The sequence below is a fragment of the Typopeltis vanoorti genome, chromosome 18 (genome assembly GCF_054136105.1).
Source record: "Typopeltis vanoorti isolate ZY-2024b chromosome 18, IOZ_Tvanoo_1.0, whole genome shotgun sequence".
Lineage (NCBI taxonomy): Eukaryota > Metazoa > Arthropoda > Arachnida > Uropygi > Thelyphonidae > Typopeltis > Typopeltis vanoorti.
Genome location: NC_143566.1, coordinates 105283554 through 105309756, shown reverse-complemented (window position 1 = coordinate 105309756; position 26203 = coordinate 105283554). Strand labels below are relative to the sequence as shown.

General features: G+C 37.8%; 1 protein-coding gene across 3 annotated transcripts in view; it reads right to left on the bottom strand.

Annotated features, from left to right (window-relative positions):
* LOC150097025 (CD109 antigen-like) overlaps positions 1-26203 on the bottom strand; it is a 623307-nt gene that overhangs the window by 312389 nt on the left and 284715 nt on the right. For all 3 annotated transcript variants that reach the window (XR_016549783.1, XM_090407831.1, XM_090407832.1), the window contains one exon: positions 10666-10714. Coding sequence is in view for 2 of the 3 variants with exons in the window: in XM_090407831.1 (XP_090263957.1) it covers positions 10666-10714 (49 nt within the window). In the remaining variant the exon portion in view is untranslated. The remainder of the gene's footprint in view (positions 1-10665; positions 10715-26203) is intronic.

Here is a 26203-nt window from a genome sequence, read left to right as displayed (position 1 = left end):
ATATCTTTTCCTTTCAATCTCCACCTCACACAATACTTCCATAAGGTCTACCCGCATAACCTTTATCTCTAATTCATTCTAATGTTCAAAGTCTGTCTTAGTAATGCAGCAAGCCCCTGGGTTCCTTTACCACCTTTGCAATATGTGCCCTAAACATAAACATATTTTATTGACAATCACCCCAAGATCTCTTGCTTCATTCACTTCTTTTAGTAGAGATCTGCCAATAGAGTATGCAGCCTCCCATCTGTGGATATTACATTTCAAACCTTTACATTCAGCTAAATTAAATTGATATTCCCATTCATTTTCCCATCTTCCAACTTATTCAAATCCTCTTGAAGAGCCAAAACATCAGCACTGTTACTAATAACCCTCCAAAGCTTTGCATTATCTACAAATAACAAAATATATACCTGAAATCCAGTGACACTATCACTGACATAAAGGTTAAAAAACAAGGGTCCCAGTACTGATCCCTGTGGAACCCCACTTGTGACCTTCCTATTCCTTGAATACAGTTCCCACACACACACACACACACACAACGCTCTGATATCTATCAGACAGCCAATATCCAATCTACTTGACTAATCTAAGACTAATAAGCGCCTCCGTAGCGCAATTGGAAGAACGACGGTACATTGCGCCCTTCGATTGGAATAGGCCTAAGTTCGATTCTCGTCGCGACGGGAGGAATCTTTATCTGGTTGATTTCAATCGATGGTGAGTTAGCCGATCTCATACGGAGGTAGCAGGGTTTTTTCTCCCGGAAACTCGGGTTTTTCATCCCACATACATACAAATCGGCCCTTCAGAACATACACAATTTACAGACAAAAATTACTAGTTGTGGTGGTGTTGGAGGTGGGCGGTAGATGCCGTTGATTCGTAGTAGAGGTAAGGTGTAGAGACAGTTGAAGATGTCCTCCCGTGATGAGTCTTCGGACTCCTTGGAGGTATCAGGAATAATAATAACAATAATAATAATCTGATAACAACCATGTGTTGCAACTGAAATATCAACTTATCATACACTGCCTTATCAAATGCTTTAGCAATATCCAAAAATATGGAGTATATACCTTTTCCTTGTAAACTGCTCTTGTCAGTTGACAAGGACTTTATTATAAAAGGCAAGCAAATTACTGAAATAAGACTATAATAATAATAATATTATTATTATTATCCAGGCCTCCATGGAGTCAAAAGACTCATTGTGGGAGGTCATTTTTAGGAAACACAAAGCTTATTATACCACTCCTTGAACCCATTGATCGTTCTCACTCCAACCACTCGCTCAGGCAATGCATTCCAAGGTTCAACCACCCTCCATGCAAAGAAACCACTCCTCACCCTCTTGCCAGGGATGGCCAGGGATGGCCCCTTGTCATTGCTCCTTCCCGCTGTTCCACCAAGTGAAAAAACTCTCCAATGCTACGCTGTAACTGCCTCTCAACAGTTTAAAAGTCTCGATCATATCACCTCTCCTTCTTCTATCCACCAAACTCTGCAATCCACATTCCCTCAGTCGATCCTCTATATGTACCCTTTAACAAATCCATGCCGACTTTAACAGATAATATTACCACTCTGCCCAATTTCGTATATGATTTCTTACTACTTTCTCTGAAACCTTAACAATAGCAAAAGAAACATAAACTGGTCTATAGTTTGATGCCTACATTTAACTATCATCTCCTTATGCAATGGCACTATCTGACCCTCCTTCCACTCAATGGACACTTTATCAGGAGCCAGGATTTCATTAAATAGTCAGGTCAAGGTGAAATTCCATCCAGTCCCACTGGCTTATTAATCTCCAGACTATTTAGTATATGAAACGCATTATCCTCATGCACTTCTAAGCTTTCAATCATTTCATTCTCTTTCCTCCAGGAATCAAACCTGCTTTTCCAGGAAGAAATTCCTGAATAAACTGTTCATTAAAGAGCTCCACTATATCATCTGCATTGTCACTTTATCTCCTTTTCCATCTAATAGGTCATTCATCCACAGTCATCTCTCCTCCTTCTACTTGCCACATAATAAAAAAAATTCTTGGGATTTTACTTGGACTGTAGAGCTAATCTTTCTTCATATCCACTTCTCTATATGTTTTCTGCAACCTCTTTTTTCATCTGCAGCTCCTGTTTGATTTCATTAGTCATCCACTTTACACTAAATTGTTTTATCTTTTTCACTTGAGGAATGCTATCTGCCATTGTTGTTGATAAATATTTCTTCACTAGTCCCAATGCATTACTGATATCTCTCCCTGCAATTCTTTCATCTGTGGAACTACCCTAGCTGATCTCTAAGATTATTATAGTCTCTTTATAATTCCACATAAATTCCTTTCTCCTTGAAACTTCTGCATGTCTATTCAACCTACAAGTCAAGACTGTATGATCACTCTCACCAAAGGGGGGGGGGGTAAGATTTAACATATCAGTTACAATGAGCTCCTCTGATGTGAGGACCAAATCTAAAACTCTTGATCCTCATGTTCTCACTGCTACATGTTGCCTGAAACATTTGTTCCTCAAGAATTCCAAAAATTCTGTTCCGTCTTCCTCTGCCCAGTTTACCCTGTTATAGTTAAAATCCTACATAATGATCACTCACTTTGCACCCACCAAACTGATCTGCCTAAACATTTCCTAGTTGTTACTTAGTATGTTCCCTGGCCTATAGCAACATCCAACTAAATATTCCGCCCACCTCCACCTCACATCATACACTTTCAAAACTATCAGTGCCATTTCCTTCCTTCTTCTTCTTCTTCTTCTGTAGCTTCTCCCACTTAAGTGGAGTCACTGTTGATGATGAGTCTCCACATCATGGCGCCATTTCCTTCCAAATTTTAAAAAAGTCTTAGTTCATTAATTCTTATATGTAACACTCCACCACCCTATTTGTCCTTCTTATCTTGCTGAAATATGCTATACCATTCTACTTCTATTCCTGTAAAGGATATCATCTTCGGTCAATCATGTTTCACTGATTTCAATGACAAAGGCTATTGATGCCACCAAATCACATCCAGATACTCCTGGTGTTTGTGCAAAAAAACGCATTGTTGCTATTTCTGTACCTATTACTATCCACATAAGAGGCTACACCTGCTACCATATATCCTGGCATCTCTATTTCTGTGCTCTAACACTCTTACTTGCCACAAGAACAACAATCTCTCCAGATGCCTACACCCTTCAATGTTCATATACAATCTGTCTCATTAATAAAACTCTCTTCAGTCCTGAAATCTATGAAGATTTGATGCTCTATTATGAGAATATGACAAATACTCAGAAATGCTGAATTGCCTATACATAATGACATATCAGAACTATAGCTTAACAGAGTGAAATCAAGAAAGCCCCTCTTTGTGAAACTAAACATCTGAGAATGACTAACTATTGGGTTGTTGCAAATGAAATGGCCGATTTTAAGGACAATTGAAAAAGAAGAGAATAAAAAAAAGAATACCTGTTTAATTAAAGTAATCTCCAGCAGCATCAATGCATTGTTGCCGTGTGGCAAGGTCATTTATACCACATTTGTAAAAATCAGTGTCTCTGGAAGTGATGAAATCCTCCATTACCCGATAAATTGATGCATCGTTGGCAAAGCATTTCTTGGACAAAAAATGGCTCAAGTGCCAGATAAAATAGTAATTGTTTGGGAAATGTCAGGAGAGTATGGAGGATGAGGCACAATTTTGTATCCCAAATTGTTGATTTGCTGTATGGTTGACACCGCCGCATGTGGTCGGGCATTATCCTGAAGCAATAGGACTCCATGTCTATTCACAAGTGCTGGTTGCTTAAGGCACAATTTGTCATGCATTTGCTGTATATCTGTACAATATCGAGCTGCATTTATCATTCCACCTCGTGGAAGGAATGAGCAGTGAATAACACCAGCAGAAGACCACCATACAGTAAACATCTTCATTGGATGCAGAGGTGCCTTTGGAGTCCTTTCTGGAGCTTCTTTCACTCCCAACCACTGCGACAAATGTGTACGATTGTCGTAGAATATCCACTTCTCATCCACAGTCACAATTCGTTGCAGGAACCTTTCTTCTTTACTTCTTAAGAGAGAGAGAAGAGCACACTTCCAAATGGCGTGCTTTGTTTTCATCAGTGAGTTCGTAAGGCACTCACTTGTCGAGCTTCCTTACTTTTCCTATTATTGCCAAGTGCTGTGAAACAGTTGAGAAGTGTACATTTAGTGTCTGGGCAATCTCTCGTACAGTTTGTCATGGATCTGATTCAATTAAATCCTTTAATTCATTCGAATCAATGGAGGAAGGACGATGGCCACGGGGTTTGTTTTATAGCCTCAGATCTCCTGAGCAAAATTTTGCAAACCAACAGCGAGTGGATCTCTCACTAGTTGTTCCTCCACCGAATGCTTAATTGATGTTTTTTACTGCAGTCTCTGCAGAATTTCCCAATTTGAACTCGTAAAGGTATAGCAACTTTAATTGACTGGGTTCCATGATTGACTTGATGTCGGTAGCAGTGGCAGCCCGTACATAAGCACTGCGACACTGCAGCACCCCCAAGGAAAAAATTAAAAAATTAAATTTTGTTTGTGTTTATAAATAATAACAATGCTTACAACATTATATAAATGCAATACGACATGGCAAAGGTTACAGCTTATATTTCGACATTGACTGAATAGTTAATAATTGGAATTGTTCTATTAATACTTTAGATTACGAAACAAATGCACTGCGATCTAACGCCGATATTTGTTTGCACTTGCACATTATGTCATTCCCAAATGTAACTGCTCAAATGGCAGTGTATCTTTAGTATGCTTCCGCATGTTATTTCTGTGAGATATGAAACGTTTATTATTGGTGCGTGTGCATGGTGAACTATTTTTTGTAAATCTTATTTTATTTTGTTAAAATAACATATAATTATTTATTTATTACAGATACAAGGCTGAATTATGATGAGTGTCACTGTCGAAAATATGAAAAGAATTATATTTTTTCATTTGTTTCGTGTAACGATAATTGTGATCTAACGCCGATATTCGTTTGTACTTGCACGTTAGGTCATATGATACACTGCCGTTTGGGCAGTGTATCATGCTTCTGTGCGTTATTTCTGAGATGTGAAACGTTTATTATTGGTGAGTGTTCATGGTGAACTATTTTTTGCAAATCTTCTTATTTTATTTTGTTAAAATAACATATAATTATTTATTTATTATAGATACAAGGCTGAATTATAATGAGTGTCTCTGTTGAAAATATGAAAATAATTATTTTTTTTAATTATTGTTACACAAAACAAATGCACACTGCGATCTAACGCCGATATTCATTTGTGTTTGTCATTGCTATTGATATGAAACTTTCATTATTGGTGTTTGTTCGTGGTGAGGATGAAATATTTTTAATAAAGCAATTTTTAACATGTAAATTTATTTATTAATAAATTCGTTACTGATTAGGGGAAAAAAAGTTTTTTATTTTTTTTTTTGTATATGCAGCAGCCCCAAGTTAAATTTTCACTGGCTGCCACTGGTCAGTAGTATTCAATGTTTAATGCTCTTTGAACGAAACAAATACTACAATTGCATCACCCACATGTGATGCTGTCACATGACATAAAAAATTTGCATATACCTCAGTGCTTGCTTTCTTCAGCAACTAGTAGAAACCTGACATTCATTCAATGGCCATTTCATTTGCAAGAACCCAATATAATACCAAAAATCAATGGAAAGAAATGTGCAGCATAAATACTAATACCCAACTTGAAACTTGGTTTGATAGGTGCTGCCTCAATATCCTGGATATGAAATTGAGCCAAAAGACATGGATAACACTGAATAGAATTCGTACTGGCCATGGAAGATGTGTAAGCGTTCTGTACAAGTGGGGGGGGGGGATTCCCTCACCAGAGTGGACACCTGAACCAATCAATCCATCATATTTCCACTGAGTGCAATCTTCATGCATATACGGTCAAAGAAGTGACTTTCTGGAGGGCAACACCGCCTGTTGTAGACTAGATCAGAGAACTTGATCTTAATTTATTAATGCTTTTTCTGCCAAAAGTGTAACTGTCTATGTTTTACTTTAATTGTTTGTCATCTACATCTTTTATTTACCTTTTACATATTTGTACTGATTTATGTACATGCACTTTTATAACTGTATGTAGATTGCCATATGATAAATAAATAAATCCATCCTCAAATGCACTCCAAGTATCCATATATTCCAGACCTCTCTTTCAACACATCATGCCATTTATTATTGCTGCTGCTGTCCTCTGCAATTCTGCATCATCATCTGGGTAAAATATCACTTCTTTCTTCTCACATTCTTCTTCTTCTGCACACCTAACAAAAACCTCAAATCTGTTCACACTACCTTCAGATCATTTGTACCAATCATTTCTATCATATCATCTACGTTCTCACCTCTCTTTATCGCATACACACTCTCTATCATTCCTTCAGGCATGCATGCTCTAACATTCTATTTTGCATATCATAAATCACCGAATCTCCATATATCACTCTTCTCACAGATCTATTCATTTCTTTCTCACCTGTATCCCTCACTTCCAACATTCTCCCTCCTTAATCTCCGACTTATCATCTGCCTACTACTCATCTCGCTTCCCTTATTCCTGTACTTTCTCAAATTCCTCTCATTCCTTAATTCACCCATTTTCTCTCTATCTCTCTCTCTCGCTCTCTCATTCCCATAACTTTCTCCAGCACTTCTTGTTCACCTTGCATCAATCAGCATTTCTAGTCTTTTAATTGCCCCTTCACATTAGTCAACTCATTTTTTGTATCTTCTACTACCTCTCTATTCATTTTATATATTTTATTATATATAAAATATTCATTATATATTCATTTTATATATACTCAACTCATTTTTCGTATCTTCTACTACCTCTCTCAGTACCTCTATATCCCTCTCCAAGCATCCTATCTTCACTTGAGATTCATTAATACAGTCAGCACTATCCTTCAGAACTTTCATATCTTCAGTCACACTACCTAATATCAAGTCTGCCACCTGACACTTGCCTTCCTCCCCCTCGAGCACACTACTTGTAACTATCTCCCAGCAAACACACATTTCCTTGGTACTATCACTGCCACTGAAATGTGAGATATCAAAAATAATTATATTGATGTCATTCAATTCCTCCCACTGTCTACATTTCATGCAACCATGCACTCCCCTGAATCTTACGTTTTTAAATGATGGCAAGTGTACATGCTGCAGCCAAAGCATGTAAATGCATAATACTAAATCTTGTATTATACTTTGCAAAATGTGATCTTTAAATAGTGGCAGGTTGGGCAATAATAAATCAGAAAGTAAAGGTATAGTAACCACCACAATTGAAAGAACGAAAATGTACAATACACAAACAACACACTTAAGTAATATATCAAAAAAAAAGTACTTCAAACTCAATAACTTCCAAACACAAACATGCCACACTAATTACAACCAAAACAGCCAAAATTACAACCAAATTATCTTTTTTGATTAGATTGCATGTCACAGAAGACTGAACTTACTACACAGACCAGTTTTGTATGGGTAATTGTTGTTTGGGTAATGGATAAAAACAAGAATGAGTATAATTTCTGATCAACAAAAATCTGCTAGACATATCTCTCACATCCAGTGTATTTTAAAAATATGATGATACACCATTTTTCTACTTGTATATGGAAATATTACTTCTGCCATTGTTTCTTTTCATTGTTTGCATGATCTAGCTCCCACTGATAAACCTCAATAAAGGTCAAAACTGGTCTGGGTAGTGACCCTTCCCTCAGTACATGGCAATATACATCTCTGAAAGGAAGTATGTTGTGCATTATATAGATATAATGCACAGCATACTGAGATAATTAGATGCAAATTTCATGAATAATCCTACTGGCGATATATATGTTACTAGTAGACTAGTTGTGAAGATATTTAACATCTAAACTTTTTTTGATCATGGTGAAATGATAAACACTTTACCAGAATAGGGATATATGCAGGTCTGCTAACAGGCTCACTGACATAAAAGTGCATTCAGAGAATTTTATGGCTACAGACTGAATCGACACTCCCAAAATTAGCCATGCATCAAAAAATCTACATTGTGGTGACTGTGCTTCCAATGATAAATTTCGGTGTGGGATGACTGCAATCATAACTGTCTTAAAAAAAACACCAAAATCCCTTTTAGGCCCATTCTTCTACATATTATTATTAAAACACTTAAGGAATAGAACAACGTAGTTAAGGATATAAATTAAATTAAACTTTAATAAACATTTTCCAATATTTTGGACACAACTTCGCCATTGCTCCCAATAAAATACCTAGTGAGGATATTATGATCCAGATCGAGCATGGAATCCGCCACCTTCCACATCAAGTCGCCAACAGTGTAAGACTGGATGTAGCCTGTGTCCTTTCCAAAACAAGACCACCAAAAACCAACATATCAAACAAGGAATATAAAGCTCTACAGGAAATGAAGAATAATAAAGAATTAGTTATCACCAAAGCGGATAAGGGAAATGCAACTGTAGTACTTAACCAAAAGGACTACACAGGTAAGCTGAATGCTCTTCTATTAGATTGGGCCACTTACCTCCCTATCAATTACAATCCCACCAACTCTCAAATTAGAAAACTTCACAGGCTCCTTAAGAGAGTCACTTCTTGGCCTTAGAAGTTACCAACAGATTAAAGCCGTTTAACTCTATACCCTCCCCCATATTTACGGACTCCCAAAAATACACAAAGAAAATGTGCCATTACATCCCATAGTGGATGGCATTGATTCCCCCACATACAAATTAGCTAAACATTTGGCCAAAGGGCTCACACACTATACTGGCAACACACCATCACACATAAAAAACTCAGCCCATTTCAAAGCATAGAAAACCTTACACTCCAACATACTGACATAATGGTCAGCTTTGATGTGTCCTCTTTATTTACAAATGTCCCACTCAAGGAAACTTTACAGCTAATCCAAGCTAAATTTTCTCCCGATATCTTAGCCTTATTTCAGTTCACAATGAACTCAGGCTATTTCGTTTGGCAGGGAAAATTCTACAAACAAATAGAGGGGACAGCCATGGGTTCACCACTCTCCCCACCCTTGGCCAATTTCTTTATGGAGACCTTTGAAGAAAAATCCTTAGCCTCTGCCCCACAAAAACCAACCATATGGCTTCGCTACATTGATGATGTGTTCGCTATTTGGCCACATGGCTCTGAAACACTTCTCTCCTTCTTAACACACTTAAACAACCAACACCCCAGAATCAAATTCACTTTGGAAAAAGAGGAAAACATCAACCTCCATTTCCTAGACACACTAGTCACCCGCCAGCCTAATGGATCCTTGGTTTTCTCAGTTTACAGAAAACCCACCCATACAGGCAGATACATTCACCAACAATCCCCCCCCCCCCCTCACAACAAGATGGAGTAGTGAAAACACTATACAACAGGGCTAAACTAATCTGTTCAAATGACTTGGCCCTAAACACTGAACTAAATCACATCCTCAACACTTTCTCAGCCAATGGCTACCCCCCCCCCCAAAAAAAATCCAAAAAATATTAGAATCTACAAACCACAGATCCCCCACACACACACAACAAGGATTACTCTAAATCCATCACCATTCCCTACATCCGAGGCACCTCGGAAAAGACTACCAAAATCTTAAAAAAACATGACCTGACCTCCTGTTACAAACCTTACAGAAAATTGGCATCCCTTATCCGCTCCACTAAAGACCAACCACTTCCCCTAGACCTACCTGGTGTTTACCAGGTCTCTTGCAGTTGTAAACTGTCTTACTTTGGCCAAACAGGCAGGACAGCGAATATCAGAATTTCGGAACACAAGGACTACATCCGTTTTCACAAATACAGTCATTCTGGGCTTGCGGACCATGCTCTGGATACACGCCACAGAATACGGTGGAAGAAAGCTACAGTGATACACCGCAGCAAATACGAATTTGAAAGACTCTTTATGGAATCAGCCTCAGCCCTAAGAAATTCTCCAAACCTCAACAAATTTGGTTGTATGCGACTGCCCCAAATTTGGGAGGGCTACATCTGCAGACCTTCAGTCCAACGGCCAAGAACACCTACTTAGCCCGCTAGAGGGCACCATCAGGACTGTTAGGAGAACAATAGCTTCATCTCTTCATTCCCAGTTTCTGTGTTGTAGTGCCTATGTGCACGTAACTTTTTTGTAAGTTCCTTTAGAAAATGGCAATGTGATGTTGCCGAAATATCGGAAAATATTTATTAAAGTTTAATTTAATTTATATCCTTAACTACGTTGTTCTATTCCTTAAGTGTTTTAATAATGCATAACCAACGTATAAGCCTGTCTACGAGAATCTTCTACATAAGGAACTAAATTTGATTGGACTGCACAAAATGACTTCTCATTGATAAACATGTGAATGAAAATCTGAACTTGGACTTTCAGATCTATAATAATTTCTAATTGAAATTTCAGAGCAAGTCGTAAAAGTCTGCAATATGGAAAGTTCAGTTAAATATTATGTAACAGTTGAAATTGAACAATTTAAATCAAATTATTCGGCATACCTGGCTTTGTGGTAACATTCATATTGGTAAATACAACAAGATCCAATAACTGAAAAATAAAATTATTAATTCAGAAAAAGTATTATGACTGGTGCAAGAGATGTAAATGTTTGAACAAACAGTTTAAAGATTTTTCATTAACTTATTCACATTTTACAAGTGGAGAATGAAAAAGTAAAAAAATAAAATAAAATAATAAAAAAGTAAGAATATGCATGATTGGGTGCTCAAGATATTACCTGTAGGCAATTATCTTCCTCTAATTGTAAACTGTTATTGTTATATATGGACTAATAAATAATATGGTAGGTGTGGAAATATATTATAGTAGAATTATTACATAATATATGTAATTCAGTATAGTAATTTGGAATACTTAATAAATATACAATATGACTATGCAGCAAAAGTCCAGTATAATGAGACCTACATATAATAAATCCATTTTTGGAAGTGCTTTATTATTATTATTATTATTACAACCCCAAGACCTCATGGAGTCAAAGACTCATCTGGGAGGTCCTTTTTTCACACACACAGCTCATCATACTGTGTTTTAAACACATTCAAACTCTTTGCAGACACCACATTCTCAGGCAAGGCATTCCAATTACTCACAACTCTGCACAAAAAAAACCTGCCTCTCACTCCCCTACTCACACCCTCTTTATACAGTTTCCAGGGATGACCTCTGGTTCTCCCCTGATCTCCACTATTCTCTGTAAAACTTCTCCAGCATTGATCCTATAACAACCCCTTACCAACTTGTAGGTATCTATCATATCTCCCCCTCTTCCTCCTATCCACCAGACTCTGCAAATTACATCTTCTCAATCTTTCCGCATACTCGGTCCTCAGTCTCCTTTGGACCCTTTCCAACATTTCTTCATCCTTCTGAAAACCCGGTGACCAAATCTGGGCACAATAGTCCATGTGTGGCCTAATCAAAGCCTTATACAACAGAACAAGAATCTCCCTACTTCTGCACATCATTGTCCTCCGCATCATTCCCAGAAGCCTTTGTGTTGTCTTCACAATAGATCTCTTTCTAGAAAACTTATCCCAATCAGGAGCTCTTCTTATACATGTCAGGTAAATACCAGGCTAATACATGTATTTAATTGTGAAGTTTAGTTGAAAAAAAAAAAAAAGCATGGCCCTATGTATTACTGGCTATTATGAGGGCAATTTTCAGTTGTAATTCATAGCAAAATTGAGAAATTTGGTCACTGGTCACTTTCTGAAGTTACATAAACATAATATTTTTATGTGGTGATTCACACACACAAAAAAGGATAAACCCACAGTGCATTATTGGTATGGCTGGATTAAGGAAGAGATCTATCAATAATGAATTGAAGACTATAGCAAGAAGATGACAGCTCCAATTTTATTAACTTGTGGAAATTGAATAAAAACTATTCCAAGAAAATATTTTCAGACTACACACGGGCAAACTGGATAGTAAATCCAACATTATTTCAAAGCCAAATGTTTGTAGAAACTATGAAAGTTTCGTAAGTTGACTGAGAGCTTATGAGAATATGATCCTCAGCATCCCTGAGTTGCCTTAGCATGAACTACTTATAAGACATGGGTGCTGCCCAAGAATCCATATATTTGCCTTTTATTAGTCCATTTGATAAGATTTCACTGGCCTGATAACTGTTTCAAACTGGTTGGTTCTCTTCAGAGACCAGGCAGAAATCTGAAGAGAGTAAAAACTCTCATTCAATACTAAGGAAATTGAAATGTCAGAAAAATGTATTTTTGTAAGTGAACTCTCAGTTAGTGCGTAAAAGTAATAACTAAAGAAAGCGCCAAAAGGCCTCAATTCAGTGAGGCCTTTTGACTGTTTTTTGCATATGTAATTAAAATTACACAGGCAAAGTGGATATTAAGGAATTAATACCTCTGATATTTCAATGCAGAGGATTGCATTCTCATAAGCTCTCAGATCAACTTACGAAACTTTCATGGTTTCTACAAACATTTGGCTTGGAAATAATGTTGGATTTAATATCTACTTTGCCTATGTTAACTATGTTACCTATGTTAACTGCTCAGCCAACCAGGCTGACAAATAAGATTCTAAAAAGTTTCATTTAAAGAATATGTATTTATAGGAGGCATGAATTCCTGATAATTACTAATTGATAAATAAAATTATCTAATATTGTCTTAATTAATAGTCTATAACTTTCCAATTTTCTGTATGATTTAATCGCATTAACCACGCTACCAGCCAAGACGTCTATAGATGTTGAGTTTATCATGGATGAGAAGTGCATATTAAAATTGTAATACCATTGATATTACATTGAAATATATGATGGATACGAAGCAAATGAGGATGCGTATTTGATCCATAATGGCCGGTGAGGTGGTTAAAGGATCTATAAGCCAGAACAGATGAAAGAGTCTTATTGATGTTTTGCTCACCAGCAATTAACCATCACCACCTTATCACTGTCCATGCAACAGAGATAAGAGTATTAGCCTCTGCAGAATGTTTAAACGATCGATGAACACCCACACACCTCAAGCAGAGGAAAAACAACAAGAGCAGTAGGAACACAGAAATGGACCTTGGTCACAATAAGAAGATACAGCAGGTAGAGTCAGTGGTGAGCTATGAGGGGCTCGCACGAGCCCTTTGTTAAATTTTTCTCAAATTTGCGAGCCCTTGTTCTTCTTGTTTACTTTTCTATTTTTTCAAAGAAAAAAAATTTTTTTTTTTAAAAATTTTTCAAAAAAAATCGACAAACTCATATGGTAACCTAACAAAAATTAGTCTATTCGGCAGTGTATAGATTATTTGGAATTATTGTTTCACTCCTCTATAACGAATGCGCCCAAGTTTGAAAAGAAAATAAGCGCATGCGCTATCTTTACCCTTCTTCCTTCTGGTAGCCAATCGTATGGTAAAACTAGTAGCTAATCAAATGTTTTATAAAAGATTATAAAAGATTTCATTCTTATTATATTTTGATAGTTAAAAAAATGTTTTTCTTATGTAAGATAAATTAACACAGTTGATTATGTGCAAATATTTCATGTTTAGATCATGAAATATTTGTTTAAAAATGATAGCCTTTAGAGGTTGATTGTCCTCTCATACTTTGTGATTGGAGTTTGTACACAAGCTGTATTAATAAAAGTTTTGTGTGAAATACGGCTGTTTTTTTCTTTTTGTTTTTCTGACGATGCAAGCCCTTCATTATAGCTCACCACTGGGAAGAGTCGATGATGATAAGGCTGACAATGGTGTTTCTTGTGGTACTATCCTAAGAGAAAGAGAGAGAGAGAGAGAGAGAGAGAAAGTTCCTTTATAATACTTGTTTCCATTACAGAGAGCAAGAAAACCCATCAGGGCTGCTAACCCTGACAGGAGGAAATAGTTGTACCATTGGCTTGCCAAAACCAGACAGACCATTCCATAAGAAGGGTGGTACTCCACACTTGTCAGCCCCAAGGATGGTATGGACAACTTTCCAGAAATTTCTTCATATGATCTTTCTTCTTTCCACTTCGTTGGAACTTCATTCAATGTAATACTCATATTAAACAAGAATGTCAAAGCTGTTGTTAACTCCCTGGAACATTTCCACAAAACACATGAAAAGTAACATGAAATAATATACTACATCACTCCAGAAATGTCCATAATCATTCTGACAACAAGTCACCTTTATTAAATTACAGTATGACTTTGCATTTGCTAAGTTGTACTAATAAATAAATATTTAGTTGTTATTATCTATAATGACATCATTTTTCATTCTTTCTTAATGCCACATACCTTGCAAAACAGGCACAACAAAAAAAAAAAAAAACTGCTTAGTAAACTTGGGAAACACTACAAAATACAGCAAGTAAAAAAACAAAACTCTGTGTTTTGATCCAAAGCTCAGATGTGAAAGAATCAGGATTATACTTGTGGTTGGCAATCACACAGTTTAATTGCTACAGAAACCAATATCACATAAAAAAAAAGAAAGAAATCCACTAATGATAAGAGAGGAAGGAACTAAATTATTATTATTAATTTCAGACCACCACAGAGGTAAAGAACTCATAATGTAAGGTCTTCACTGTCACACACAAAGTTCATCAAACTATGTCTTAACCTCATTCAAAGTTTGTACGCCTTCAACTCTCCATGCAAAAAACCCACTCTTCATAATTTTATATACTTTTCAGTGATGAGCTCCTATTCTACCCTTGTCTTCCATTCTATGAAACATTTTTTGCACATTAACCAGGTAACAACCCCTTACCAACTTAGATGTCATAATCATATTCCCTCTCCTATTCACAAGGTCAAACTGCATTCCCTCAATCTGCTTCATATTCACATTCCAAAAGAACATATATTGTGTGAGACAATCTTCTCTAGACCCTTTCTAATGCAGTGGTGGCTCGCAATTCGATATCCTGCAATTCGACAGTCTCGCAATTCAACAATTGAATTTTGTGGGCCAATGCATGCACGTGCAATGAATTGTGCGATATCATTTGTTATTTGTCATTTCTTGTTGGGCTGCATTGGTGTTTGCTTGTGTTGTTTGTGCTAATTTTCAATTCTGCATTTTTCAGAAAGTAAAAATTTTGTGCATCTGCAGTTATTACTATTTTTTTGAGTGAAATTTAAGAATGGGTCCAAAGAGAAGAGAACAGAGGAATAATTCAGGAAAGAAGCACACTTGGTTGAGCATGAAGAAGAAAGAAATTGTAGATAAAGTGCAGAAAGGTAGAACAGTTACAGATGTAGCTCAAGAGTTTGGCATTCCTAGGTCAACTGTGGCAGCTTTTTGGCAACACAGAGAGAAGATTATGGGTGCTAAGGTGTGTGCTGGTGCAATGAAGATTTCTGACAAGAATAGATCTTCAATCAATGAAGGGATGGAAAAGCTGCATATCACCTGGATTAGAGAAAGAAAGATGAAGGGCGATCCAGTAACTCAGGCAATGATCTGTGAGAAGGCTAGGTTAAATTTTGAAGAATTGTAGAAGAAAACTCCAAAATGTACTTCAGATCAAACTGAGGAATTCAAAGCAAGTCGAGGCTGGTTTCATAGATTCCAAGGTAGAACAGGCATCCATAGTGTTCTCAGACAGGGGAGAAGCTGCCAGTGCAGATAAAGAAACTGCAGAAAAGTTTGTGAAAAAATTTGAAGATTTAATCAGGAAGGAAGGCTACCTGCTACAGCAAACTTTTAACAGGAATGAAACTGAGTTATTTTGGAAGCGCTTGCCAAATCGAACTTACATCATGCAAGAAGTGAAGCTCCCAGGACATAAGCCTATGAAAGGTAAGCTTACCTTGTTATTGGAGCAAATGCAAGCAGAGACTTTAAACTAAAGTCACTTCTGGTCTACCACTCAGAAAATCCTCAGTGCTTTGGGAAGAAAATCATTAAGTTCAAACTGCCAGTGATGTGGAAATCCAATGCAAAAGCCTTGTAGACCAGCAAGTTTTCAAAGATTGGATTTTTGAGGTGTTTGCCCCGAGTGTGAAGAAATTCCTCACTGACAACAATTTGTCTTTGAAAGCACTGCTGATCCTTGACAATGCTAGTGCCCACCCTCAAGACTTAGAAGACATTCTTGCAATTGACTTTGACTTCATCAAAGTCCAGTTTTGCTCTGAATATGACGTCACTGATCCAACCCATGGATCAAGAAGTGATTGCATGTTTTAAAAAACTTTACACCAAGGCTTTGTTCTCACGGATTTTCGATGTAACTCACTCTATAAAACAACAACAAAAGCGAATCTAGATTATAGTAAAACCATAGCCATCCCATACATTAAAAGGTTATCAGAAAAAATCAACAGAATCCTACAACATTATAACCTCAATGCCACCTTTAAACCACCCACTAAACTTAAAACCATATTAAACTCCTCTAAGGATCCTCTCCTCCCATTAGCACATCCCGGAGTCTGTTGCATCCGCTGCACCTGTAACTTACCGTACATTGGTGAAACAGGACAGACAATCCCTATATGCAAGAAAGAACATATTAGACACATTAAATATAACCATTATGATGAAGCAGGCCTCTCAGACCATGCGCTCAACATCTTACACCAAATCAACTGGAAAAGCACCCGCTCTTTACACCACACAAAAACCTGGTATGAAAGGAAATTTAAGGAAGCCTGCGAAATCCTGATAAACCACCCAAATATCAACAACAAAGATGGCATGAAAATACCAAGGATCTGGATGACACATATTCAGCCTACCTAATATATAAGATCCAGCATAAGTCAGGACTCTAGCCAATCTTCAGCTAATATTAGAAACCATTCCATACCAAATGGCTGGAATGTACAAGTATAATCATGATGTTAATATATGTATATAGATAGATACTTGTTGTTGCGCCCAATGTATTTCTACAACCAACAGATAACATTAATAATAGGACTTGATGTATAATTCCCCCCCCACCCACCAGAGGCCAAGTCAACAATTGTTGTAGCGGTTGGTCAGTATCTTTAACAAACCTTTTTCCTTGTTTGTATATGGGTGTGATTATGGCAGTCTTTAACATACTTGGTATTTCTCCAGTTTAACTTATTTTATTTATGAATTTTAGTAGGATCGGGCCTACACTAGTTACTTGATATCCTAAGGTATGATGCCGTCGATTTCTGAGTCTTTGTTTGGTTTGATTTGATGTATTACAGAGAGAAGTTCTACTTCTTTTATGGTTGGGAACCATAATGTCTGTTTTGCTTGTAGTTCGAGTAGGGGATCACACTTTGTGATTGGAGGGATCTTTCTCTGTAGTTCTTGGATGGAGTCTAGTTAAAGTATTGGTTAAAGTCATTTGCTAGTTGTTGGAATGATTTGGCATCTTTCATGAAGCTGTGTTTTGTGGTTTCAGAGGAGGTGATATTGGGAGCACACTCTAGAACTTGTTGATCAGATGCCCAGGTTTCATGCAATTTTTGCAGAGGGTAGTGGTGTCTCTGTAGTAGTTTCTTTTTGCATTTCTCATTATTGTGAGGTGATCTTTGTTAACTTATATTCGGTTTTTAAAGCTGCATTATTTGGATATCGCTTTAATTGTTTCTATAGGATATTTTTTTCTGTGTATATCTAGGATTATGCTTTGCATTATCCATGAATTCTGGCTTGTTTTGGAACAAATTCTGAGTTTCTTTTCAGCTTTCTTATACAGGGTGTTCGGGATAAATTTGACATATTTATAATTAATTATATTTTTCTGTAAGTTACATGTATTAACACACACTTCTCTTCATTTAAAAGTTTGGACCCTTCTTCATTCATATACAAGATGTCAGAAAGGATGGATAGCTGGAACCCACCTGAATCATGGAAGAGAATAACTTGTATCATGATGATTCGTGCCCGCCATCAAAATAAGGATATTACGACTGCTGCCCAATGCTCCCTGAATACAGTAAAAACAATCAGGCATGAACTAGAGACTTGCAATGGTGACTACGAGGATGTAGCAAGAAGAAAGATCCCTAGCAGACGATCTGATTGCGTTCGTACAGCAGAATTCCTCGCAAATCTGCAGGAACAGGTGTTGAAGAACCCTGGCATTGGAATTCGGGCTTTGTTCGTGGAGTTGCTAACTGTAGTCAAGCCCTGGATAACAAGGGTAGCCAATGGTAGGCCGTATGTATGGCAGCAGGATTCGGCCCCTTGCCACACCTCTGGGAAAAGTCAAAAATGGTTGTCTGAAAATTTCTACGACTTCACCAGTCCAAATGTTTGGCCTCCAAACTCCCCAGACCTTAACCCCATGGATTATTTTGTATGGGGTGCAGTTGAAAAAGACACCAATCGCACTTCCAGTAATACAAAAGCCCAGTTAATGGATAAAATTAAAACAGTTTTTGCGGCCCTTCCCAGGGAGACTGTAGCATCAGCTTGTTCGAGGTTCCGAAGCAGAATTGAAGCTGTGATCGATGCTAATGGTGGTTATTTTGAGTAAATCTTGTTGATAGTATTGTAATTAACTCTGCCTGTAATGTTTTTTTGTCAATTCATTAAATTTAATAGATACAAAGAAGATTTTCTTTTTCCTTACGAAACTGTCAAATTTATCCCGAACACCCTGTATATTCCCTCCAATGTGAGTTGATTGTTGTTATATAGGGTATCTATTGAATCTGGTGACGCCATGTGATTCCAGGCGATTTATCTTATTTTGTGGTTGACTATTTCTTCATTATTGTTTTGTGTTGCTTTTCATATTTGGAGTATTGCATGGATATTGTCTTAGTGTGCAGGTTTAGAGGTATGAAGTAATGGTCTGCTACTTTGCACTTTATGACTGCTGCAGTGTAACTATTTGGTGGTGCACAAAGGTTTATATGATATCTAAGCAGGAAGCAGTGATAGCATTTCCAAATATTTCTTCACTAGTGCATGATGTTATGGTTGGTATTAGGTTATACATGGACAGCATATCTAGGTATCGTAGAGTGTAGTTCTGTTTTTCATTTGCAATATTTATGTTTATGTTGATGATTATCATTAGTTACTCGGTTGAGCATAATTCTTGGTGTGAAAGCTAGCAGTTGAGTTCATGCAAGAATTTTATCACATTTAAGTATGGTGGCCTGTAAATAGCATTTAGTATTATGGGATACTGTCGATGAGGTATTGATGATTTCGATGCAAAAGAGTTTCAGCATGCTCAAGCTGATAAACGGTTCTTTTGTTATTAATTTATGTTCAGTAAATATTAATATTCCAATCCCTCTTTTTGTTTGGCAGCATGATCTATGTTGATGAAAGCCTGGACTTTGGAAAGCAGTTGTTTCGTCATTAGTAACAGATATTTCTTTTAGGACAGTATTATTATTATTATTATTATTATTATTATTATTATTATTATTATTATTCAGGCCTCCATGGAGTCAAAAGACTCATCGTGGGAGGTCCTTCCTAAGAACATAAAGTCCGTCAAGACTCATCGAGGGGAGGTCCCCCCTAAGAAACACAAAGTCTATCATACCATTCCTTAAACTCATTCACTGTTCTCGCACTCACCACTCCATCAGTCAATGCATTCCACGGTTCAACCACCCTCCATGCAAAGAAACCACTCCTCACCCTCTTGCTCACAGTTTCCTTTCGTAACTTCCAGGGATGGCCATCTTGTCATCACTCCCTCCCGCTGTTCAACCAAGTGAAAGAACTCCTCAGTGTCAACCCTGTAACCACCTCTCAATAGTTTAAAAGTCTCAATTATATCACCTGTCCTCCTTCTTTCCACCAAACTCTGCAGTCCACATTCCCTCAGCCGTTCCTCCTAACTCTGCTTGTAAAGTCCTGAAACCATCTTTGTCATCCGTCTCTGTACCCTTTCCACAGTTAATTTCTCCCCTTCAAATCCTGGGGACCAAATCTGAGAACAATAGTCTAAGTGCAGACTGATCAGAGACTTATACAATGGAATGATAATTTCTGCAGGTCAGTGTCCTTCTCATAATTGCAGCAATCCTCTGTTATATTCACCATCTTTGCAATATGTCCTCTAAATTTCAGGTTTCTATCAATCATAAACCCCAGATCTCTTGTCTCCCCTACTTCCTCCAGTATAGCTCCTCCCATAGAGTATGTAGCACCCCATCAATGTTTCCCAAACCTCAAGACCTTACATTTTGCTGCATTAAACTGACCCCAATTCATTTGCCCATCTATGTAGCTTATTCAAATCCTCTTGCAGGGCTACCACATCTGCACCATTACTAATAATCCTTCCCATCTTCGCATCATCTGCAAACAACTGATTATCCCCTTGCAATCCACTGGCAATGTCATTGATATAAAGGTTAAACAATATAGGTCCTAGTACTGAGCCCTGTGGGACCCCACTTGTAACCCTCTGCCTCCTTGAAACTGCTCCACCATACACAACTCTCTGATACCTATCAGACAGCCAATCCTGAATCCAGTTGACCAATCTGACATCCAGACCCATGTGCTTCAACTTAAATATCAGCTAATCATGTGGAACCCTGTCAAATTCCTTCGCTAAGTCTAAGAAAATGGCAGTATATGCCTTTCCCTCATCTAATGCTCTTGTAACTTTATTATAAAAGGCTAGCATATTGCTAAAACAAGAGCACCCTTTCACAAATCCATGTTGACTCACACAGATAACATTACCCTCATCTGCCCAATGCTGTATACAGTCCCTCACTACTTTCTCCAAGATCTTAACAACTACTGATGACACACAAACTGGCCTATAATTAGACACTTCCAGTCTGTTACCACCCTTATGCAATGGCACTATCTTACCTTCCTTCCATTCCCTGGGCACCTTTCCCGCACTTTCATTGAAAAGCCAGGTTAAAGGCACTGTCATTTCCCTAGCACATTCTCTCAAAACTCGTGGTGAAATACCATCCAGTCCCAAAGCTCTACTGACATCCAGAGTACTCAGTATATGAAACACATTCTCCTCCTGTTTCTCTAAACCTCGAACCTGCCCTATCCCTCTAGCATTAAAACTGACTCCTCTAGAATGAAATACTCCAATAAAATGTTCATCGAACTATACCACTATGTCCTCTGCATCAGTCACTCTATTCCCATTTTTATCCCACAATATCATTCTTCTAAAGTCATTTCTTCTCTTACTGGCCACATAGATAAAAAATTCCCTAGGATTTTCTTTGGATCTTAGGACCAATCTCCCCTCATATTCCAGTTTCGCTTTCCTTACCACACTAGTCACTCTTCTGGCCTTTGTCTTATATTCTTCATACATCTTCTCTTCACCTATCTCCTTATATCTCTTCTATAGCTTCTTTTTTGCATGCAATTCCTATTTACAATTGTTTGACATCCACTTTACTCCAAATTGTGTCCTCTTCTTCACTCGTGGTATACAACTTACCATCACTGCTAATAAATATTCTTTCACAATTTCCTATTCACTAATGATATCCCGGAGTTCCAATTCCTCCGTCCATGAAACTTCCCGAAGTTGACGTCGAAGACTATTATAATCACCTGCTTTATAATTCCACATAAGTTCCCGTCTCTTTGATACTCCTGCATGTCTATTTATTTTCCAAGTGAAAACCATTTGGTCACTCTCTCCAACTGGTGGGAGAGATGTCATCTCAGTTATTATCAACTCTTCTGATGCTATAACCAAATCCAAAACTCTTGAACCTCTTGTTCCCTCCGTTACATGTTGCCTAAGACATTTGTCTCTCAAGAATTCTAGAAATTCCATTCCCCTGTTGCCACATGCATCTTCCTCTCTCCAATTTATACTACTGTAGTTAAAATCTCCCATAACAATCATTCTTCTTGCACTTGCCAAACATAGCTGTCTAAACATCTCCTGGTCCCCATCCTCTGTGCTCCTGGGTCTGTAGCAACACCCCACTAAATATCCTGTCTTGCCCACCTCTACCTCAACACCATATGCTCTCAAAATCATTTGTCTCACTGCCTTCCAAAGCTGCCACTCTTAGAAGACATAGGTCATCACTTATCATAAGCAGTACCCCACCACCATGCTTTCCCCTCCTATCCTGCCGAAAAATACTGTACCCAGTGACTTCTATTCCTGTTATTATATCCTCTTCTGTCAACCACGTCTCAGTGATTCCAATAATTTTTGGCCAGGCTGATGCTATCTGCAGCACCAATTCCTCTCCCTTATTCTGGATACTCCTGGCAATTGTAGATAGCATATAAATACCGTTGTTTCTATACCCAGCATTATCCCCTCTAGACTCCACTGAGCTCAGTGTTACCTGATGTCATCTCCCTTCTCCCAAGTATCCATTCCCACAAGAGGCCACCCCTGCTATCATCCTCCCTGGGACACACTGACTCGTTCAGAACAGAAATCTCTCCAGATGCCTACGTCCTTCCTCATTCAAATGTAAGCGGTCTCTCGCATACAATTCCTCTCTTTCCTCAAATGCACTCCAAGCATCCACATATACCAGTCGTCTCTTGTCACACATTCTAGCTATTATATAATTCACTATTGCTGCTCTTCTGCTCAGCTTGTCATTATCATACCTAGGCAACGCGCACACTATTTTTCTTTTCTCTGTCTTCTTCCATACAGCCTCAAGCAAAAATCTCATATTTCTCGCTGCCCGACTTACATTACCACCCAAGTCATTTGTTCCTACCATCATAATCATCTCATCCACCCTTTCACCTCTCTTAATTGCCATAGCCACCCTTTCTATTGTTCCTCCTGGCAAACACTCCTCACACATCCTATCTTGAACACCACAGATCATTGAGTCACCATACATTATACCTCTTACCATTCCCTCTCTTCTATTGTTTCCATTCTCTCCTCTTCTTTCATTCCCATAGGTCTCTCCCATTCCCTCTCCTCTACTGCTATTCTCTCTCCTAGCATTCCCATACTTCTCTCCCCTACTATTTCCATTCTCTCCTCTTCTAGCACTCCCATATATCTCTGTCATTCGCTCTCTCCTACTGTTTCCATGTTCTCTACTTCTAGCACTTCCATATCCCTCTCTCATTCCATCTCTCCTACTGTTTCCATCCTCTCGTCTTCTAGCATTCCCATAGCTCTCTCTCATTCCATCTCTCCTACCATTTCCTTTCTCTCCTCTTCTAGCACTTCCATATCTCTCTCTCTCATTCCATCTCTCCTACTGTTTCTATCATCTCGTCTGCTAGCATTCCCATACCTCTCTCTCTCATTCCCTCTCTTCTACTATTTACATTCTCTCCTCTTCTAGCGCCCCCATACCTCTCACTCATTCCCTTTCTTCTACTGTTTCCTTTCTCTCCTCTTCTAACACTCCCAAAATTCTCTCTCTGTCTCTCTCTCCCCTACTCTGATTCTGCTTGCATTTATATCTTCCATTCTCCCAATTTTATCTTTCATACTTCTGCTCTCATTCACAAGACATTCCACCTCCTCTTTCAGCTTATCTATCTCCCTCTGCAGGTCAGTCACTCTTAATCTAAATTCACTCTCCCAAACAAAACCATCTCCTAAACTTTCACAGTCACTCATGCCTTCCACACTATCAATTATTATTTTCTCATTCACATATATATTTTTTTCATTCTCTCCTATCACACTACTTGTCTTCCTACATTCATTCCCCATTTCTGGAGCAACAAGGTTGGATATTGATATTTCTAATGCACTTATTTCCTCCCACTGCCTGCATTTTGCACACATACGCTCTCCGCTCTCTTTCACAAGCCACATATCCTATTCCCGAGATGCATACATGCCGCAAGTACTGCATGCCACAAAGTCCCTTATGATATTGCGTATAATAGAGTTCTTAAATGGCAGAGAACTTGGCGATACGCCACTTGCGACTGCAGCTGAATCCACCATCATTCCTTACTGCCGAGTAGCATAATCATTAATTATTCAATTAATAAATTTCATTAAATAAATAAGAAAAAAAATACAAACAATTACAAGCAAAACAAAACATTTAAGTACACTAAATATAATTAAATAAAATGAAATATAACTAAATACAGTAATGAAAACTTAGCTTCATTTTGTCTTCCACCGTTATGCATTCGGTTCCGACCGTAACCAAAATATATTATATCGCAACAGCAACTAACTTCCAAAAAACAACCACTGAAGTACACTCGTATTCAGAGAAACAATTTAGCACTCAAAAATGTAGAAAAATGGGAAAAAAAACGGACTATTCACCGATTAAAAATCACTTTCTTCTGCACAGCTCAAATTCACCGCCACATGCTATATATATATATATATATATATATATATATATATACAGGGTGTTCGGGATAAATTTGACAGTTTCGTAAGGAAAAAGAAAATCTTCTTTGTATCTATTAAATTTAATGAATTGACAAAAAAACATTACAGGCAGAGTTAATTACAATACTATCAACAAGATTTACTCAAAATAACCACCATTAGCATCGATCACAGCTTCAATTCTGCTTCGGAACCTCGAACAAGCTGATGCTACAGTCTCCCTGGGAAGGGCCGCAAAAACTGTTTTAATTTTATCCATTAACTGGGCTTTTGTATTACTGGAAGTGCGATTGGTGTCTTTTTCAACTGCACCCCATACAAAATAATCCATGGGGTTAAGGTCTGGGGAGTTTGGAGGCCAAACATTTGGACTGGTGAAGTCGTAGAAATTTTCAGACAACCATTTTTGACTTTTCCCAGAGGTGTGGCAAGGGGCCGAATCCTGCTGCCATACATACGGCCTACCATTGGCTACCCTTGTTATCCAGGGCTTGACTACAGTTAGCAACTCCACGAACAAAGCCCGAATTCCAATGCCAGGGTTCTTCAACACCTGTTCCTGCAGATTTGCGAGGAATTCTGCTGTACGAACGCAATCAGATCGTCTGCTAGGGATCTTTCTTCTTGCTACATCCTCGTAGTCACCATTGCAAGTCTCTAGTTCATGCCTGATTGTTTTTACTGTATTCAGGGAGCATTGGGCAGCAGTCGTAATATCCTTATTTTGATGGCGGGCACGAATCGTCATGATACAAGTTATTCTCTTCCATGATTCAGGTGGGTTCCAGCTATCCATCCTTTCTGACATCTTGTATATGAATGAAGAAGGGTCCAAACTTTTAAATGAAGAGAAGTGTGTGTTAATACATGTAACTTACGGAAAAATATAATTAATTATAAATATGTCAAATTTATCCCGAACACCCTGTATATATATTAATAACACCAGTGTAATTCTTCAGATAAGCTTGTACCATTAACCAATGTTTTCTAATCTTTCTGATTATATGCTTCTGAATAATAATAATGATAATGATAATAATATGTAAATTATGCACTTTGGTGCTATGAGATTTCTAATGCTGGATTATCTGGATTTGCAAGATTATCCTAGAGGAAACTTACCAGGTTAGGGATCTTTGAATTTTATTTGACAGGAAGTTGAAGTTCAGGAGGATCATATAGAAAAAATTATGAATACAACTTAGAGGATAATTGCAACATTGAAATGCATGAATGCATAAAGAAGTCCTTTTGGATTTTGATACAAAGTCATGTGGGCTACTCAGCACAGATCTAGTCTCCTGGTTTCTATGATGATGCAGATACACTGGAGATTTTTTAAAGAAGATTTTAAAGATGATATCAAGACTGTGGAATGTAGATTATGAGAACGATTGAGAATTTGTGGAATTCAGATGCTAGGGAATAGGAGAAAGAGAGGTTAGCATGACAGAGGTCTATGCACTTTTGACAGGGCCATATAGGTTTTCAGTAGATGTAATATTTCGTTTTTGAAGGGTGGGGAGGAGACAAGAGGATATCCATGGAAGTTGAGAATGAATGCAATCAAGAAACGGGTGAGAAATATTTCTCTCAGAGAGGTGTGTGGCTGGAATGGCTTGCCTTTGGAAGTTGTGAGTGCAAATAGTGTGAATGAATTCAAGAGAAGGTATGACATGGTGTGAGTGATATGTAGCCTTCCTTGATGCGACCCTGACTTCCTGAAGGTTTATTATTATTATTATTATTA